The sequence below is a fragment of the Lissotriton helveticus genome, chromosome 4_1 (assembly GCF_964261635.1).
Source record: "Lissotriton helveticus chromosome 4_1, aLisHel1.1, whole genome shotgun sequence".
In the NCBI taxonomy this organism is placed as follows: Eukaryota; Metazoa; Chordata; class Amphibia; order Caudata; family Salamandridae; genus Lissotriton; species Lissotriton helveticus.
In genome coordinates, this window is record NC_136063.1 from 448,412,635 (window position 1) to 448,433,674 (window position 21,040).

Here is a 21,040-nt window from a genome sequence, read left to right on the forward strand (position 1 = left end):
CGATGTTATAAACCCACTGGCGAACCCGCTCCTGAATCTTTCCTTGAGTCGGGGGGTGGTTCCGCAGGCTTGGAAACAGGCGATGGACATTCCCCTTCTCAAGAAGCCTGGTCTTGACCCGGAGGCCTTGGCCAATTAAAGGCCAATCTCTCTCCTCCCGGCGCTGGCGAAGATTCTGGAGAAGCATGTTCATATTGTGCTTTCCAATTTCCTGGAATCTTACAGTCTCCTGCACCCCACCCAATCTGGCTTCCGCCCCAATTTAAGCACCGAGACGGCGCTCTTGGAGGTGTCTGAGGCTATTAAAGAGGTGCGGAATTCGGGAGGCAAAGCCATGCTTGTCATGCTGGACCTGTCGGCGGCCTTTGATACCGTCCCCCATGAGGGTCTCCTCATCAGACTCCATCAGATCGGTCTCAGGGGGACGGTGCTCAGCTGGTTTAGATCGTTTTTGGCTGGCCGCCAACAAACGGTCTGGGCCCCACCCAGCTCTGCCGTAATGCCGCCTTTGGGAGTCAGAGTTCCGCAGGGCTCTGTGTTGAGCCCGACGTTTTTGAACATCTTTATGACCCCTCTCGCGGCACTGGCGGAGTCTTATGGGGCCCAGATCGTATCCTATGCTGACGATACTCAGCTCCTTTTTACGTGCAGGAAAGGAGAAGAGTTTGAAGGAGAGAGTATCCGTGAGTGCCTTGGGGCTGGCTTCGAATGGTTCCAGCTGAACAGCCTCAAATGCAACTCAGACAAATCTGAGGTACTCTTTTTCGGCTGCCTTCACGATCCGGACTGGCAGGAATGGTGGCCGGTTAACATGTTTCCTCCAGCACATTCGTCCCAGTTGGCTAAGAATCTGGGAATTAAGATGGATAACGGCCTGGCGTTAAGATCTCAGATTCTTGGTCTCTCGGGAACTTGCTTTGGCCTGCTTAGGATGCTGCGTAAGTTCTTTCCTTTACTATCAGTAGATCACAGGAAGTTGACGGTGCAGGCCTTAATCGGCTCAAGATTGGACTATTCCAACGTCCTGTATCTTGGCCTGCCGGACTACCTTCTGCAACGGCTCCAGGTGGTCCAGAACTCGGCTGCGCGGGCCATTTTTGGCCTTTATAGGCGTGCCAGAGTTTCGGGATTCCTGCAGTTGCTCCACTGGCTGCCTGTCCGGAAACGGATAGTGTTTAAGGCCTTGACCTTGGCCCATAAGGCTCTCCATGTGTCGGGGGCAAAATATCTCCAGAAGAGGCTGGTCTTTTACCATCCGACCCGTTCCTTGAGGTCTGAATCCCTGTTTCTGGCTGTGGTCCCTCGAGTAAAAAAGGCTCGCATTGGGGGCCGCTCTTTTGGGCTGTTGGCACCACAGATGTGGAACACGCTGCCTTTGTCACTTCGCAGCACTTCTAATCTGCTGATTTTCAGGAAGGGCCTTAAAACCTGGCTTTTTGCCCAGTAGTTTGCTTCTGTTCCCTGTTTCTTCTTGCTTCAATGTGTTGTGTTACTCTGTGATGGTTTTATTAAAAGCGCCGGGACACTCCACGGAGTAGCCGTGCGCTATAAAAGACAAAAATTAACATAACATAACAAAATGGAATGTTCCCAGCCGCTACTATTTTGCCAGAGTTGCTGTTCCAGCACTACACCACGACGTGCTGGAATTGCTTGGAAAAGCCTTGCAGCAGAGTGCTGTGCATAGTATCCACCTGACAACAGACATGTGGACCAGTTGCCAAGCAACTGATTACATGTGCATCACTGCACACTGGATCTCTTTTTCAGGTGTTATAGACAAGATATCTACAGGCATTGACACTACTGAGATTTTTAATGATACTCGCAGACATGCTACTATAGCCATATTTGCTATGGAGAAATCGCATACTGCTGCAAACATTTTGAATGAGTTCAACAGCAAGGTCTTTGAATGGCTGCGACCAAGAGGCCTCAACATTGGTTTTGTTGCCACCGACAATGGCAGTAATGTAGTTAAGGCCATGGAAGATGGTGGCTATTTTAGGGTCCCGTGTTTGGCACACTGCATTAACATTGTGGTTCTATACTTTCTGAAAAATGAAAGCAAAGTCAGCAGCTTACTGACCATTTGCAGAAGAATCTGCACGCATTTCAATCATTCTTTTAAAGCCCGGAAGCAGCTACGGGTCATTCAACGTGAGTATAAAATGCCAGTCAAAGCACTCATCCAGGAGGTACCAACACGTTGGAACTCTACTTATTACATGCTTGATCGGCTGTTTGAGCAGTACATACCACTTAATGCTTATGTCATGACAAGAAGATCAGGGGATCCAACTGGTGTTATTAAAGCCATGACAGTTGAGATATCGCAATGGGACCTCATTAAATGCCTGACAGAGATGCTACTTCCTTTTGAGGTCTTCACACGTGCAGTCAGCAGGGAGGACTGTACTATGAGCCAAGCTATCCCATTGTTGTACATGCTGGAGCAAGAGCTGAAGGAGGTGTCTGAAACATACGAAGGTGTTGAAGGAAAACTTGAAGCATGTAATTTGGCGAAGTCCTTAGCCGGCCGCTTATCTGAGAATACAAGGATTCAAAATAAGATTGTGTCGCAACAACATTACATTACTGCCACAATTTTGGATCCACGGTACAAAATATTTGTGAACAGTAATGCAGTAATTCCTTTTTCAGAAGGGGATGTTTCCAAGTACAAAACTGTAATAGCCGAGGAAGCCACTGATTTAGAAAACGAACGGCTCTCAATTAGAGGCCTGCCAGTGCCAGCCCAGGACAGTGCAAGTACTACTGAGCATCCTACAGAGTCAAGTTCTTCTTCACAGCAAGCGAGCAGTGCGTTTGCTTCCCAGCAGTCACCAACACAAACAATAACAACAACCGCACCAACAGGATCTGATTCATCAGACACAAGCAAAAAAATAGCTGCTTGGTTTCTACAGAAAAGGATGGGTAAGTCCGTTGCTGTCGCAAAGCAAAAAGAGGACGAGCAAACCTGAGCACCAATGAACATTGAGCGGTTGGTCCAGGCCTATCTGGATGACACAACAGAGGTGTTCATAGAGCAAAGCCCATTGGTGTATTGGTATAGGACAAGAAGCCAATGGCCACTGCTCAGCAGGCTGGCGATAAAGTATCTAGCTTGCCCTGTTGCAAGTGTCTCTTCTGAGCGTGTTTTCAGTGCCGCTGGTGCCATTGTGACTGTGAAAAGGACCAGTCTCTCACCCAAAAGCGTGGAGAGGTTAACCATGATCAAAATGAATCAACACTTGATACCACCAGACTACAAAGTACGTGAATCAGAGCTGGAAGAGGAGAGCGAGTCGGAAGAAATAATTAGTGGGTTACAGGACCTACTTCTGTCGGAAGAACCACCAGGGTTTGAGGACGAGCAACTCTTCGCTGACAACTAGGCTTTGAAATTGTTACATTCTCCCTTCCTTTATTTCTCCCTTCCTTATTTGTGTGTATCTGTCTTTCTGACTCAAACTTCAAAACCAACACCATCTTCCTTTCTCTTTTAATTAACTATTGGAGTTGCACATCTGAGCATTTACTGTGCACTCCACTCATCAGAGTCCTGCTCCATCTTCCTGACTCACCCTAAATACATTTCCATCTTGCCAATGTACATTGGATGGAGATGGACAATAGTGCAATAATGTAGCCTCTAACAGTCCCTCCATAACAAGTGAAACGTACATGACTATAGCCATCTTCTGTTTTGTTTCCAATCTGAAATGCATCACTGTCTTTGTAAGGCTACACCTCTGTCTGCAGGCATACACAACTCTTCAATGTCAGAACTTGAGCAGGGCTCCAAAATTAAAGTAAACTCGTCATCACTTTCAGAAGACTCTGCTGCATCTGTGATCTGACAGCCACAAAGAAGAGAAAGACAGGTATATGAAATGAATGATGCCATACATTGCATTGGCTGCTTGCTGACTCAGAGCAAATGTGCATGAAGTAGAAATATACTAGTAGTTTAATATAATAACAAAGTACTTGTGTCTCAAGTGCTGGTCAATGTTTCCATGTTGTTTAATAATATGTATCCAATTGTACTCCTAATACTGCAGGTGCAGTCTGACTCTGGACTTAATCGTAGTCACTCACAGACTGAGTTGCTGTTGGTGGTCTGTTGGAGAACACGTACACGTGCCACACCGGATGATGAATGATGATGACCACCATACCATCTTTGCATGCTGTCAGTCAGTTTGATCAGAGATGATTGATGGAATATGTTCAGGAAGTGGAATACAAGGTAAACGCACAACCAATCAACAAGAACCACAGCAGACCTAGGTTACATGTGTGTTCAGTGGTGGAATAGAATAGTGGTATGATTGACTACCATTGGCGCATTGATTTAATCACTTGTTTTGAAAAATGCTAGGTTGATGTATATGCCTTTTGTCTGAAACTGTGAAAAATGCAGGTAAATGGAGTTTGGGCCACAGACTCACGGCCCGGTGTTGTGGTGTGGCCATGTAACTGTTCTGTGCTGGCTCCTATCTTGTTGTTCTTTTCGATGACTGCTGTGCAACTAGAAGAGTAGAGTTAATCAATGTATCCAAGCAGCCTCAGTCTGAAAATCTTCTCGCTCACGAGTCTTGTCTTTTTTGCACTACACCGTAATTTATTTTTATGTTTTCATTCAGTTAACTTATTTTGTAATACCCCATTTCTGCTTTCATCAACACTTACAGGCCGGCCTTTCACTCAGCGCTATTATACGTGGAGCAACAGCTCACACTTACCTTACCAATCCATCCTCCTCATCATCATCCAGCCAGAGGCGCCCAAGAATGATATAATAAGTCACAGTGTCCATGGAAGGGAGGACAAAGATGAATGACGAGATACAACTACACATTTGGCCCTGGATAACATAATACATTAACTTTAGTATCATTTTCGTAATTTTCTTTGATTCCTTTTTCCTCTTCATTTATTTTAGGCTTGTGTTTGGTAATTGATTGTTCACTTAAACTATCTCTTAATTTTCTTTGCTAGCTTTCAGCCCGCTACATCAGGTATTACGGTTTCTCAGAGGGCATACAGCCTAGGCAAAAGTCATATTCATATCATGTATAAGAAATACTTCCTTTGAATTGTGTAGTAGTAGTTAAGTAAGTACGACTTATTATTAACCATCAAGTTAATAATAAACCTTCATCATGCATCCATTTTGTTTTTCTTACTTGACTTTACATTTATTGGGTAGTAGTGGATCATCAATCATCGTCTTCGTTGTTTTGCTTTTGTTGTCTCCATGCGTACTGTTTTTCTTTGTCAAACCTTTACCCAAACCCCCGTTCCTATCCATTCATCAAACCCTAACCCTCTTCCCCCAGGCTGTGTGGTTTTATATTGAGGTGTGATGTTACTACATTAAATCTACGCCAACAATTGATCACACGCTTGCTGGGGCAGATGTGGTGAAAGCAACACTAATGAAATCAAATGTCAACGAGGCAGGGCGAGGATCCTCTTCTGCTTGCCCACCCAAGCTCACTGTATGTACTAGTGTACAAGGCAATTAATTTCCCAAAGTGACCCAACAAATACATCTAAATAATTGGTGGCATTGTTTGAATTTAATTTGACAGCATTTAAGTTTACGAATTGGATTGTGTTTTACTGACTCCTTCAACACAACTACATTTATCTTCTTGTACTTGGCAGTCCCCGACAACATTGATTTCTTTGAGTTTAGCACTAGCAGTTGCAATATTGTTTGTATTTTTTTGGGGTCAGTCTTATGTACTGTATTTTTCAACTTCTCCCACATTCTGTCTCAGGCAAATGACTGTCTCTTTGTTTTTGTTTTCCAATGCTAGTGCCAGTGTCTACTAGTCTACTACTACCATCACACAACCACGGCATATTCTCCGTTGTCTTGGGAAACCATGCAGCCCTGCTTGCAGTGCCAAACTTAATCATCATCAATCACAGGTAAGAAGAGAAGTTTGCTAGGAGGTATAATGGAGGAGAGACTGGTAGTACAAATAGGACAAATATAACTCAGTGAGGGGTACCGCATCTATCTGTTGGCATGATGTTGTTACATGTGGTCAATTAATAAATGATTTAAATCAAACACTGGCCGCTGCCCTGCATGTAGAGTAAACCTTGTGACGTACAACATTAACCCCACCACAAAACAACATCATATGTGTACGTTGAAAATAAATAACATTTATTGATGTACATAAAAAAATATCCTCCTAGTCCTCTCCTATCCCACCCCTATCCCCACCCTAACCCCAACCAATGGTCAAGTCCAAAGATTGTCCCACAAAAATAACCCCAACACCCAATTCCCACAAACCAACAAAAGTATTAAAAAAGGGGCAAATGAACAGGGTCCATCACAATCGGCGGGCTTTAAGGTGTTTGTCCACCAGGATCTTCACACGCTCCTCTAATTGATCCTCCAACTTTGACACCCGGAGGAGAATCTTTTGCCGAAATGCACGGCACCTACATTTGCATGCATGATGTGGGGGGGCGGCAGATGTTGTTAAATGCCGGCGGTGAGTGGCTGCCTGACCACGGCGCCGTACTCCTGCAGGTGGGGCCTGGCTGGGGCCTGGGGCATTGGTAGAGGCAGCAGCTGCTGCCTCTTCCTCCTCCTCCTCGGCCTCAGCCACCAGCCGGCGGTACTCCTCCACAATGGCCTGCAGTTTCCTTTGCCGGGCCCTGGCTGCCAACTCCTTCCTTGATGGTTTTTGGGAAGGAGTATGAGTATCTATAAAAAAAGGCACAGAATTGTAACTGCAACTCTTCCAAATTAATTCAAGACATAGTGGCATAGTAGCACTACCAAGCGCAGTACATACAAATGGTGGCAACTTTTAGTATCTATCTAATCTATCCTCCTGCTTCCCCTGCCTGTAACTTTTGTTGAAGTTTTTTCTGGCATTATACTGGCCCTAGTACTATGGGTGGACTTGAGTACACAGAAGAACACCAGTATTTTTTGTATCTCCTTTTATATTTTCAAAGTAAGACTCTGCTTCCAGTGACAGTCTCCACCTATGATGAATACAATACATTTAGGGGGAAAAGAACCAATAAAAATAAATGTCTATCATTCTTTATTATCGCCTTAGCTGGTTTCACTTTCACCAACAACCACCCATGCGTCCACTCCTTTCTTGCCTTGGGTTTCATTGTCACAAACTCCGCTCATGATTCTTGCTATCCACTATATCCATGCACCCATATTGTTTTGCCCAACCAGGCATGCATCTTCTCTTTCACCTTCCAGTTCTACCCATCCTTCAACAACCCATGCATCGGATTCATATCAGCAACGTGCATGAACCTTCCAAAGTATCCTTCTATGGTAGTCTTATTACATCTTTCGTCCTTCCTCCTTCCTCCCTAGTTCACTTCTTTCCCTTTTTGTTCAACACATCCCTCAAGGTCATCTGATCTGACTTTTAGTCTTCTCCATAACTTTCACAGCTGAGTTGGAGTCTGATAGAGGCCTTGTTTACTCAACTCACGCTGGTAATGCTGCAAAGGGTGTCTTCTTCAACCATTGTATATTGTCCAGTACAATTTCAAATTCATACTTTCTTAATAAGTCTCATAGCACAGTGAGGGAAATGTTCCCCTTCCACCTAGTAATGCAAATAAGTAATGAATATAACTTACCACCGCCCACCGCTGAAGTTTCCTCCCCCACTGTTGCTACTGCAGGTGCCGCAGCCACTGTCCACTCCTGGATGGCATTAGTATCGCCGCTGGCCCCGTCGGCAGTGGCACTGGTAGTGATTGTGTACCTATAAAAGCAAGTACACCTTTTGAGATGCCTGCACAACTTCACCTATTTTACTAGTTGTACTTCACCAAGAAGGAAGATTAAAAATACAGTTACGTACAACATAAAGCATTGTAAGTGTAACTAGTCCAAATTGCGTACTACTGTACAGCGGTCATTATTAGACAGAGTTTAGTTTTACTTTATTAGATGTTTCCTAGGGTCATCTAATCTCTACTCCTACTCTAGTCTTTGGAACGTTAGCCTGAGCCATGTAACCATTTTAGAATGATCCGGGTCTACTGTTTTGCCCATGTTGTTACCTTGCAGCATGTTGCACAGTAAGAAAGACACCTTTGAGGCCACATGAGTGTTGCATACAACTAAAGAGGTTGACTTACTTACTTACTTACAGTATTGTTAATCCCTTTTGCTTATCCATAATGTTACACTTTTTGGCATGACTGCTATAAACTGGCATAGTTGTATTCACTGTCTAACGTGCAACATTTTTCTCCTAGGCAGATGAGAAGATTGCCTTCTACGAACCAGAGATTAGCAGAGCTTTCGAAAGATGCATGTGTAACCAGTATAGGTTCAACGGTGAGGGGTCTCCCACAATTCCCACAGTTCTCTATCGTGCACTAGTTGTACAAAAATGTAGAGTATTTAATCTTCTTTATTTTGCATGGTGGAGCTGTTTGTTATTCATGGAACAACTTACAAGTTACAACAATACAAAGCTTGTTATTAAAAAAATAAAGTTTTTGAACTTGCACATAGACTCTGTGTATATTTTGAGTGTCCGGGGTGTTGTGGACTTAAACGAGTGAGTGAGCGAAAGGGTGTTCTTCTGTTCTGGGTTGTGTAAGAAAATCATTGGGTATATCTAACTATCTTCTTGTGGGGGTCGGGAGTGGGACAAATGACTATGACTGAGACACTTAGGTAGGTAGACTGTCGTTGAATTGTGGGTTCTTCTGACTGAGTTCTGTGACTAGGGTGTAAGTAAGGTCCAACCTCCCTATCACCAACATCCTATTGTCTTGTGCATAGTTCTGCATGTGCCTGAGCAGAGAATAACCGCAACAGTAGTAGTAGTATAATAACCTAACAAAAATTAGTAGGCAAACATCTGGTTGCGCATTTTTGGGGTGGGAATTGACAAAGACTAGAGATTACAGAGGACAACGCAAAAGACAGGAGTGGACCCAGTGGCTACAGCTATTCTATCACAGCTTTATCTTAACTAAAGAGTGGCCAACAGGGCAAGCTTAGCTAAAGACAGTCTAATAGTAGTAGCACAGAGAGAATATACTAACGAAGCCAGTACTCCTGACCTACACCACCTATTCCAGAATCCAGCCGGGCCAATTGTTCAGTAAGTCGGCATTTCCATTTTATTTTTGCCCACAAACATGCATAGATGAGATGGAGGAGTAGGACACATGCATAAATTTGGGCATACACGAAATTGTTGGTTGCTTGCGTCATATGAACTGCTACTGACTGACGTGACAATGCTATTGCTGCTAAGCCTACCACTCAGTAAACAAACTGCAAACCGGTTCTATGGAGGGATGGGATAAATAAGAACTAACTAAGCATTCAGTGACAGAGGAGGCGCCGCGTCATGCAGACCGTTAAGAAAATATGAACTAATACTATCCATCCACCACTATTTCACTAAAGGACAATGTAAGGACTAGACTCTAGCAATAGCATTAACTAACTTCAGTTCTCTAAAGTAAACTCTAACATCAATAATCACCAGCCCAAGCTAGCGCACAGTTATACAAACCAGTAAGAGAAGGGGCGAGTGAGCAGCACCTGTGTCATACGGTAACAGAAGATTTTGAGACAGAATTGATCTGCAATGTAACTAAGCGCACAAGTAATCATGTTACTTATTCGTCCAAGAATTATACACAATACGTATACTACTATATATACATATATTAATATTACTAGCTACTCACCAAGCCCCACGACCTCGACACCTAGCAGGTCCAACAGGTCCTGCTCCCTGTCCAGAATGTCTGCCCACCGGTGGGCCAGCTGCTGGTGGGTGCGCCGGATATCCGAGCGACGGTAGACTGCCCGGCACACCTTCGCCCACCGGCGGTGACACTCCTCTGGGAGGTAACCAGAGCCTGGCCTGCCGCCTGCTGCCAAGGTCAAGGGGAGGTGGCGCTGGATAAAAAAAACAAGGGCGGCCACCTCCACCTCCCCGAAAAGATTCCGGGCCTTCTCCCCTGAAGGTCGCATTCTGCCGCAAGGCAGCCGGCTCTTGGGCGCAGGCGCCTTGCCCTTCGAGACGGTTCTGCTGCTCCCTTTTCCCATGGTTCTGGGGTGGAGGTGGAAAAGAAAAGTTAGAACAAAAGGAAAAAAAGTTAGGGGGAAGAAGTAGGAGTAAAATAAAAAAGTAGAAAAGTTTAAAAAAAGGTGAAAAAGTAGAAATAAAATGCAAACTATAAACTTAGGGACAGAGAGAGATAGATGATAAGTAAAAAAAGTAAGAAAAACTGTTAAAATAGGTAAAGATTGCACAGATATAAGGTGGATCGAAAATTAGGCCTAGAACCATAGCATAGAGTGTGAAAAACAAGATGGCCGCACCCATCGCGACCACGTGGGTAAGTTCGCGCGTGATTTCACGTGAACACGCACTTTGTCAGCGTGAACAAGTAGTTGTGTTCCCGAACAAGACGTGCACCGCGCGAACACGTTATATGCGACCCGGAAGAGGAAATAGGGGACGCGAGCGGGCGGGACAATTGAAAAAACAAGATGGCCACGCCCATAGCCCACCACATGGGTAAGGTCGCACGCTACAATCCCCCGAACACGCAGACGGTGCCCCGAACACACACAACGCGCTCCCGAGCAAGAAAAACTGCTCGCGAACGGGACCAGCAAGCTACTACGCACGCTCACGAAGCTACGTGAAGCTCGCGTAGTGCGAGAACGTCTTTGCGTAGCTTTGCGTAGCGCGACTACACGTACTACGCCCAGGGTTAGTTTTAAGCCACACCCTTAATTACATCAAACACCCCTATGGAGAGACCCCCCTAGTTTTTTCATCCCACTTAAAGATCTAGAAATAACACCATGTCACAGTGGCACTGTGCATAATGCATGTCTCATGACTACCACTACAGATTGCCTATGTGCAGGGGCATGGTGTACCCTCCTCCACCCCACCCCTTGCTTTAGGAACTACAGCGAGGGTGGAGTTCTTGATGGGTCTCTTCTGTCTGCAACTCTTCAGACAAAGGCTCAGCTCATAATTAATTTGAAAAGGTGAGTAAGTTAAGTGAAGGGATAGGATGGTTGGATGGATGGCTGGATGGATGAGTGAAATGATGGATGGATGAGTGAAAGGGTGGGTAATGGGCGAGTGAATGGGTGGATGGATGAGTGAAATGATGGATGGATTGATGAATTGATAGGTGAAAGGGTGAATGGATGGACAGATGAGTGAAAGGGTGGATGGAAGGCTGGATGAGTGAGTGAAAGGGCGGGTAGATGGACAAAAGGATGGATAGATGAGTGAAGGAGTTAAAGGGTGGATGGATGAGTGAAAGGATGGATGAGTAATAGGTTTAATGGATGTATTCATGAGTGGATGAGTAGATGGATGGGTGGAAGGATGGATGGGTAAGTAAAAGGGGGGTGGAGAGAGAGAAAGGGAGGATGGGTGGATGGATGACTGAACGCGTGAATGAATGGAAGGATGAGTGACTGGGTGGATGAATGAGTAAGTGAAAGGATGGCTGGATAGGTAAATGGCTGGATGGATGAGTGAATGGGTGGATGGGTGAAAGAGTGGATGGAGGAGTGTATGGATAGATAGGGTGAAAGGATGGATGGATGAGTAAAAGGGTGGATGGAGGGATGGATGAGTCAAATGATGGATGGAAGGATACATGATGGATAGGTTTGTAAATAGTTGCATATGGACATGGATGGGCACACAGATGGAAGGACACAATGAATGGTGAAAGGCTGAATGATGGGTGAAAGTATGATTACACCTTGTAACCCCCACTATCTTAAGCAACATTTCCTATACATTGACTTTCACATTTATATGAGCCATTGTCTCTATATAATATGTGTGTTTTGTAACTCACTCAGACACCATTCCCTACATTCTTGGGAAGAGTAGCACTATAGAAGAAATTAAATACACATGAGAGGGTCTATGTGAAGATGAGGGGCACCATTGGAGGGTGGTAGCAAGGCTAGACTGGCCGAACCGGGCATCAGGAATTTCCCTGGGAGCTGGAAAGGTGGGGGATGGGGGTATTTCTTTACCACAAAAAGACCTGCACATTTGCTTAAAGCTGCGCGCATACTGAAAAACCATGAAGAACACAATTGTCTCAACCTAATATTATTTTCACTTGTACTTAAATGGTTGTCTATTTACTTACTTATATACTATTGCACAACATCCTCTGATGTGTCTGTAAAACTCACTTTTTTTTCCTGAATTTTGACGTCCTGCCATGAATTTTGCCTTGAATTTTGACCCTTTGTCCTGAAATTTTTACACTCACTGTCCTGAATTTGCATCAATGCCAGTTGGTCACCCTAAGGGTAGATGCAACAGGCGTAACTGCAGCACTGATAAAGACTTCCTTTGCAATCTAGAAAGTATGAAAGAGAGATTTACAGCCAGAGGCTACCCACGTAATATTCTAGAGGCAGCCTCTACACGCATACAGCGAGTGACACGAGGGGAGACACTGATGGATAAGACTGCAAGCCCCGCCATGAGCCAACCAGTGAGACTGATTACTAACTTTAATCAGCAAGCAACTCAGGTTAATAAATTGATGCACAAACATTGGCATGTCTTAAGGGCAGACAAGTCACTCGATGAATTTACACCAAAAAGACCCATGATCACCTACAGAAGGGGCAACACATTGAGGAATATTCTGAGCCCAACCGTGCCAACTGCTGTGAAAAACCCAAACTGGTTATCAAGAAACACTATGGGCTTCCACAGGTGTGGCACCTGTGGAGTTTGTAAATGAGCGCGTAACAACACTACAGAATTCCATGGTCCAAATGGGAAAAGGTATTGTATTAGACAAACTATAAACTGCCTAACTAAATTTGTGGTTTATATTGTGACCTGCAGATGCATGAAGCAATATGTTGGGAGCACTATACGGTGCCTGAAAGACCGCATAAGTGGACACGCTAGGGCATTAAAGCAGGGCGATGCGCGATACCCCATGGCTATACATGCCATGTCTTGTGTGAAACAGGGACCTTATAAACAGTTCAGCTTTTTTGGAATACAAATGGTCGCACCAGATAAAAGGGGTGGCAACAGGGAATTAGCATTGCGCAGAGCAGAAGCAACCTGGATAATGCGCTTGGATGCGGTAAAACAGGGCTTGAACTCCGACCGTGAACTGCAATTTTTTCTGGGTGATTAAGATGTCATACACTGTATTGTATAGATTCTGAACACAACAAGATGATATCCTGCCACATAGTGGAAATTGTAACATCCACTAACTGTGACAGTGAGTGTTAATCCAGAGTGTAACCTTTAACTTGTGTCCAACATATGTAATAGTAAAATAGTGGCTTTACAGTAGCATGATGATGTCACATTGATAATGCACGTGGCCATATTAGAGTTACACGGGAGATATTGTTTCAACCACGAGATCACCTTTCCTCTCCTCCTTTAGATCACTACATCTGTCTCCATTTATATCATTCTATAATTTTTCCTCTCCTAAAATCAACGTATGGACTTCTGAGACCATTTGTGAGCCTAGATAATTATCTGCGGCTGCAATTGGTATTAATGTTAAGAAAGAATATAATTTTAGAACTTCAAAATTATGTGCACTTTTGAGCGATCGCGAATTTTAGACAAATTGAACACATAAACATAGTAGTAGTTTACTTGCATAAAGTTGCGGGGGTGTCATAAGCATAGTAGTAGTTTACTTGCATAAAGTTGCGGGGGTGTCAAATTGTTAGAAGTAACGTCTAAACATAAGCACTACGAGCTACAGCGTTTATCCCGTTCCGGTGGGCCAATTTTGCCTCTTCCGGTGTGGGGCGATCTCTCTAGCTTCCATATTGATAAAGGACGCATGGAATGCACTTCCGCATTCACATGCGAGGACGCTAGCCAGCAGCAGTACTGGAGCTGCGGCGTCTAAATCGACCGTTCACACACGAACGGGTAAGGGGGCAATGTACCAGTGTTAAAGGGGTTGGACGGATAATGGAGCTGTGTATTTAGCGCTAAATTTAAAATTATATAGCACGTGGGTTTGCCGAATCTGGGCATGATGGGATACCAGGGTTACCGATATCCTCATGGTAACACATTGAGGAATTGGGCTATGCCACGACTTATTGCACTAGATGGAATATAATATTAATAGAGGAGCATTGCAAATTTTATGTAAATTTTGACATTGGCCATTATGTAATTTTGGAGTTCGGGCAAGAATGGCGGCCAAAAGATATATGTGTATATATCAGTGTGGCATCGTAGGAATAACTAGAATACCATTTAACCTGGTACGGACCTATCTGAATGCATGACTGTAACTTGTAAGTGGATAGAAGCTTAAATACAGAGAGTACATTAGTGTTTCAAGTGAATGTAATCGTTTTTATCTATTGCCATGATCTGGCATTAAGGATAACAGGAGTTACGTCCTTCTCCTTCCCCAGTGTCTTACAACATAAGAACACCATACTGAACGCAAGCTGTTAAATACATGCAGTGCCGACTTTTACTCCTTTTATAACCTGACAGCCGGGACGGAAGTACAACCGGCGGAGAGGTGAGGTACTCCCCACAGGCATTTTGGTATAACTGTAGTGTCTTATACTACAAGATATGCATAAATTTAGTACTGATTTGGCCAATGTTATGATATCCCCTACAGCGTAGAGATTTTGCAACATAAACTGAGACACCGCTGCCCATTTGGGTAAGAAGCACAGCTGTGCTAAACCCTTTATCATCATACTTTAGGTCATTTTCTTTTATACTTTCCTTTCTACTAGGTTCTTTCCACTTGGGTGTCCATTGGGCCACGGACAAGATTTGGTGATGCACATCTGTCTAATTAGAAGAATTTAAAGACTATAATGAAACGTGCATGCTTGCGAAATTAAGATTCAGTGAACGCACGTCACTCATGGTGATATGGTAAGGCCTGTCTATGGGCCGGGTTAAATAAAACTTTTTTTATAATACCCCTCTCTTCAAGTCTGAATTGTAGACTCGCACTAACCCCTAAGCACTTTAATGTGATACAAATAAGTTTATGATGGATATGGTGCAGGTACATGTATGTAACATGCAGCCATTGTACATTTTAGAGCCCTGACGAAGTCGTGGGTGCACCACCCTGACGAAACACGTGTTGGCTGGGCATTGCAAATAAACTGTGAACTGAAGATTACATCAATCAAGACCATATCAACTCTATTGACTCTGTGCTATATTGTGCATGATTTGCCTGTCAATACTGTACAGTGAGATAACTGACGTGTGCACAGATCCCATGTTGTGTTGACCCTAAGGGTAGATAACTTCTCGTTTTTAACGTGCCTGCAAGTGACCGTAGCTGATTTCTTTTTATGTGGAAAAAAACTTGAATGGAACAAATTTGAGTCTGCTCTGATCACCTAACAAAGCACCAAAAATATGTAGGAAATCTGACAAACCAGCTGGATCCAGTTAAAGTGTGAATTGACTAAACTATGAATACGGTGAGGAAGAGTGGCAGGATGCAGGCACCACCACAGTAAGTTGCTTGCAGCAGCGACCTTGTGTTATGATTCTCAATCACAATTTATGACAGTTCTTCCAAGGTTTACGTTAAAACCATAAAGCAGAATGCACTCCTTAATATAAAAAAGAGTAAACGCGTGGCACCATTTCCCATCAGAAAATAACCTAGTGTTCTTGGCTTCTCTTCTAGCAACATTTTCATCGTGTCCGCGGGGTTAACCATTAGTCCTTTAAAGGTGTAGAGAGCCACTCGGGCTCTCCTATACAATGTATCCGCATGCACTCCTCGGGGCATGTTCGACCCGAGGAGATATAATAAACGGTGAGAGACTGCTCGGGTCTTCCCGCCAGACTATAGCTAACTGTGTGGTGTGGATTATATAGCTGTCTAGGCCCTATCACCCCCGGGCCCCCGCCGCACTACATTTGCAACAAGCCTAGTCTTACCCCGGTGCACTGACTCTGCCTGCTACGGAGCCCGCTGAGCCCACCCGCGACGCTCTGTTGTTCCGAGGAACAGCGTATCCTTGCTGTTGGCGGTCTGGACTGTGCTTCCTGTTCCCTGCGCTGCCGCCACCGGTGTGCCTCTCACCTCGTTTCCACGACGTCTGGTGGTGCCCCAGCACGGCCACGCCATACCCAGGCTGTTCTGCACCATGCTTCCTGCTGCCTTCACGCCCTGCCTGGAAACCATGCACGTCCCTGCACCTGCCGGCACATCTCCCTGAGCCACCGGGAGCATGCTGGGCATGCATAGAGAATTGCCGAGGCACGCCAGCACACCGGTGAGTCCCGCAAACCAGGAGGAGCTCCTGCAGCAGCGAGACAGGGCAACAGGCCTTGAGTGACAGGCAGGCTAGGAGGAATGTCCCAAGTGGCCTGTGCCTCCCCATCTGCAGTAAAGGGAGCCGGTCCCACCCAGCAGGCCTCCAGTGGCCACAGGTGCTCATTGCACCAGCAGCCCGCACCAGAGGTAGGCCTCCGGGCCCAGCAGGCCCCACAAGACTCGCCCAAGCAGAGTGCACCCTACGACCAGGAAACCTGGACTCAACGAGAGCATCTCAATAACCACACAGCCCACAGCAGTTCAGAGCCATCTCACCCAAAGAGGAAAGCCCTGCGCAGACCTGCCAGACACGCGGTTGCACGCCAACCCACAAGAGGTATTCAGACCCATAGCTTCGACACTGCGCCTGAACGCGCCTACACCATGAGCATGCCGTCAACCGCAGGTACAGATGGCCTGCAAGCCAGAGCTGGTGGATCGCACAGAAGGGAGAATGCTCTGCCCCCAGGTCACAGCCACGTAATTGTCTTTCCACTACCGCCTTTCAACGAGACCGCTGAGCCTGCAACAGCGCCCCCACATTGGAAAGCATAGATAGGACGTCTGAACCATTACTTTAGGGGTACCAGAGAAATGGACGGAGCTGTGAAAAGGTTGTTGCTCATATACTACGGCGGCGCTGAGATCTATGACCTTTTCGAGACACAGGGAATGATGATGACTATGAAGCGGCGCTCACCGCGCTCAACAGGCACTTGGACCTCCAGCTGAACCATGATTTCGGGCGTTTCAAGTTCAGGCAGGTGTCATTGTCGGACGCAGAGTCCGTGGACATGTTTTATTCGCGGCTGCGCAGGCTGGCTGGCATGTGCGCCTTGATGGACCAGAAGGAAGAAATTCGCGGTCAAGTCATCCAGGAATGCCTCTCAGTGCTGCTAAGGAAACTGATCCTTCAGCAACCGGGGATCTCTCTGGACAAGATCCTCATCCTGGCCAGCTCCCACAAACTCTCAGATGCACGGGTGGGTGAAATGGAACCTGCCCTGCATAGAACCGCCACAGCGCTACAGACACTGAAGTACACGTCGATTAAGGAAGAAAGAGTCGAGGCCATACAACGGCGCCCAAGTGCGACTCACCCTGCACCGCTACCTTCTATGAGTGGTGAGTGCGGCAGCTGTGGCGTGGAACACCCGTCAACTGCAGTGTGTGGAGCAAAAGGGAAGACATGCTCCGGCTGCGGGAAGGTGAATCATTTCGACAAGGTTGTGGAAGCAGCCGGTCTCGACAGACCTACGCCAGACCTCGAGGAATGAAGCAACGTCTATGCCAGGTGTTGCTTGACGATGCACAATCGCAGGATGACCACTCAACATGGAGGTGCTGCCTTGTGCTTGAAGAAGATGATGATGAGGTGTTCGTCATATCCTTCGTTAGCAGGTCAGACAACCACCGAAGGCCACCGCGGATGTGCTCTGTCCTCGTAGGAGGGTCTGCAGGCCTGCGCTCATCGATACAGGCACATCGGTCAATGTCATGGACTCAGAGCAGTACGAGCGGCTGTCACCATGAACCCCTCTTGCACCTACCAAGGCTCAGATCTACACCTATGGAGGTACGCACCCTCTGTCCCTCAGAGTGGTCATCGAGGCTGAAGTCACCAGCGACAAACATGTCACGAGGGCCCAATTCCACATCAGGGAAGGGAGGAAAGGCACCCTTCTCAGCTGCCACACAGCAGAAGACCTTGGGCTGGTCTTCTTCACTCTTCAGATCCATGACTCCCACGCTAACGCCATCTTGCATGAATTACTGGCACTGTACACATGGCTTAACAAGCTGGAAGGGAAGCAGTTCAAGCTCCACATTGACCCCACCATGAGGCTCATGGCCCTGAGACACAGGAGAGTGCCGTTCAATCTCCTCCCGCAAGTAGAGGCAGAACTGAAGAAACTCGAAGACCTTGACATCATCAAGAAGGTGTCAGGCCCCCACCCAAGGTTGTCCCCGTTGGTCGTGGCCCCCAAGCCAAAACAGCCGGGAGCCATACGGCTTTGTGTGGACATGAGGTTCCCAAACGTAGCAGTCAAAAGGGAACGTCATCTTACCCCCACCATGGATGACGTCATGGGGGACGTGAACGGAGCCAAGTGGTTCTCCAAGCTGGAACTGAACGCGGGCTACCACCAACTGGAACTGGAGCCTGAGAGCAGGTACATCACCACATTCTCCACCCACGTCGGTCTCAGGAGGTACAAGAGACTTCGGGGTGTCGTCTGCAGCCGAGGTCTTCCAGAATGTCATCCAGAAACAACTGTCCGGCCTGCAGGGCATCATCAATCCGAGCCACGACATCCTGGTGTTCTCGAACACCTTGAAAGGGCACCACACCCACCTACAAGCCACCCTCCAGAAGCTGGAAGACTGCGGACTGACCCTCCACAGGGCCAAGTGTTCCTTTAACCAGGAGTCAGTCGACTTCTTTGGATACATCTTTACCAGAGATGGGTTGAGGGTGGACCACAAGAAAGCGATGGCTATTTGGGCGGTGAGCACCCCGAAGTCCCCCACATAGGTCCGCCGTTTCCTCGGCATGGCCACCTATTGTGGCAGGTTCATTTCGAACCTGGCCTCTTTTTCGTAGCCACTCCGCGCCCTTACCCGCAGTGACCGTCCGTGGGAATGGACCGTAGTCTCAGGCGAGTCTGGTGGCACCGACGGAGAGTGCGGGGCCTCGTATACCTGAGCACGGTCCAGGTGAGGTGAGGTCCAGTCCCCTGTCATGTTGGATCACTTTGAACGTCCACTGACTAGGAGGATGAGTAATTGAACTGTAGGTACAGGTTGTATCGTTCCTACTTTGAAATCTTGTTGTGTTTTCACTTTGTTTTTACACACATTCTAACAGTAGCAACTATTTGAGAGCAGTGGCCCTGATGAATGCCAAGGGACGTTGTGCCCGTTAGGCAGAAACATGTTGGCCCGTTTTGCGATAGTCATTGTTCCATACTGTCGTTTGCGCTGTTCCTATTTTAGTTAGGGGATGTGCCTAGTTTCTATTAAAGTTGTTGTTTAGACATATCACCCTATTTTAGACTCACCACTTTCCTGTTTTGTTGCACTGTACTTTTATCACCTTTATGAGCCATCACTATCAGACCAACAATTGGTAGTTCCAATTATGACTGTAGACCATATCCAGTACTCACTTTGACTGTGTGGCATGAGGTCTAGATGATCTAAGGACCCGCCTAATCACAGTGTGAACGACCAAATGATAGGACTGATCACTTGGTTTTTTATGATGGTTATTCACAGACAACATGTGCACTGGATCTAGTCTGACCAGTTCTTGATTAAGTCTTTGTCTTTATCACTCTTTGGTTACTTACACATTTGTTTCTCCTTCTCTTCTTTATATTGTTATATGGTGACTGCAGCACCAACTGTCATAAAGACAGATTCGACAGTTCAGCCAGATAGTTGCCTGGCTCATAGACCTCCTAAGTTCTTGCTTGTTATTTAAATGGACCGTAGCTGCCAACACAGCTTTCAATTCCATCAAGACAGCCCTCATGGACAAGACAGTGATGGCCTACTCTCACCTGGGGTGAGTTGGTGGTAGATGCCAGCCCAGTAGGCGTAGGAGCAGTCCTCCTACAGGAACATGACTGGGAAACATGGAAACCAGTCGCCTACGTCAGCCGGGCGCTATCAGACACAGAGACCAGATATGCCCAGATCGAGAGGGAGGCCCTGGCAATAAAATGGGTGTGTCAGCATTTTCATCTCTATCTGTATGGACAGGAGTTCCAGGTAGTGACGGACCACAAGCCGCTGATCCCACTCTTTGCAGGGTCATCGAGACTAGCGCCTCTCAGAATTGAAAGGTGGGCCATTCACTTGCAGGCATACAACTTCAAGGTCGTGTTCCATCCAGGGGCTCAAAACCCAACAGACTACCTCTCACAGCACCCCAAGCCGGCGGTCTCCCGAGCACCTCCCATGGCTGGAGCATACTCGGAGGCATTCGTGAAAATGGTCTTGTACGAGGCATGCCCAAAAGCCATGACATTGGAGGAGATTGGTCAAGCAACGGCCAACCACGAGATGCTAGCCAGAGTGAAAAATGCCCTAGTGAACAACAGGTGGACCCACTTCCTGGATGGGGCCCAGTCGCTCTGGGCAGAAGATAGTCATGCTCTGCCACAGCTCTGGCAGATCCGGCATGAGCTGAACGATGGAGAACAGGGAGTAATCCTGAGAGGGCACGTCATTGTGATCCCAAAGGTGCTGCAAAATCACATCATCCGGCTGGCTCACAAAGGGCATCAAGGGATGGCGAAAACCAAAGGTCGGCTGCGAAATAAGGTCTGGTTCCCGACAATTGACACCCGAAAAGAGGACATGGTGCGGCAATGTCACTTGTGCACCATCATGAGTGGCGACCCGGCAACAGCACCCATCATCACCGGAGAGCCAAGCGAACTCCCATAGTCCAAGGTCAAAATCGACTTTGGGAGCTTCCCCGATGGCCGCCACACGCTGGTGTTCGTTGACTCGTTCTCAAAGTTCCCAGTTGTAGAGGTGCTAGCATCAACGGCGTTCACGCACGTCAAGAAAATCCTGGACAAGATTTTTGCCCTCCTAGGCCTGCCGGATGATCCGCTCAGACAACGGGTCTCCG

General features: G+C 46.6%; 1 protein-coding gene across 1 annotated transcript; it reads left to right on the forward strand.

Moving 5' to 3' along the window:
* Window positions 1-839: 839 nt before the first annotated feature.
* On the forward strand, window positions 840-8,546 carry LOC144828662 (zinc finger BED domain-containing protein 6-like). The gene is made up of 2 exons (XM_078687035.1): window positions 840-5,952; window positions 8,290-8,546. Exon 1 carries the CDS (start codon window positions 1,707-1,709, stop codon window positions 2,985-2,987), a length of 1,281 nt encoding a protein of 426 aa, XP_078543161.1. The 5' UTR covers window positions 840-1,706; the 3' UTR covers window positions 2,988-5,952; window positions 8,290-8,546.
* The last annotated feature ends 12,494 nt before the right edge of the window (window positions 8,547-21,040 follow it).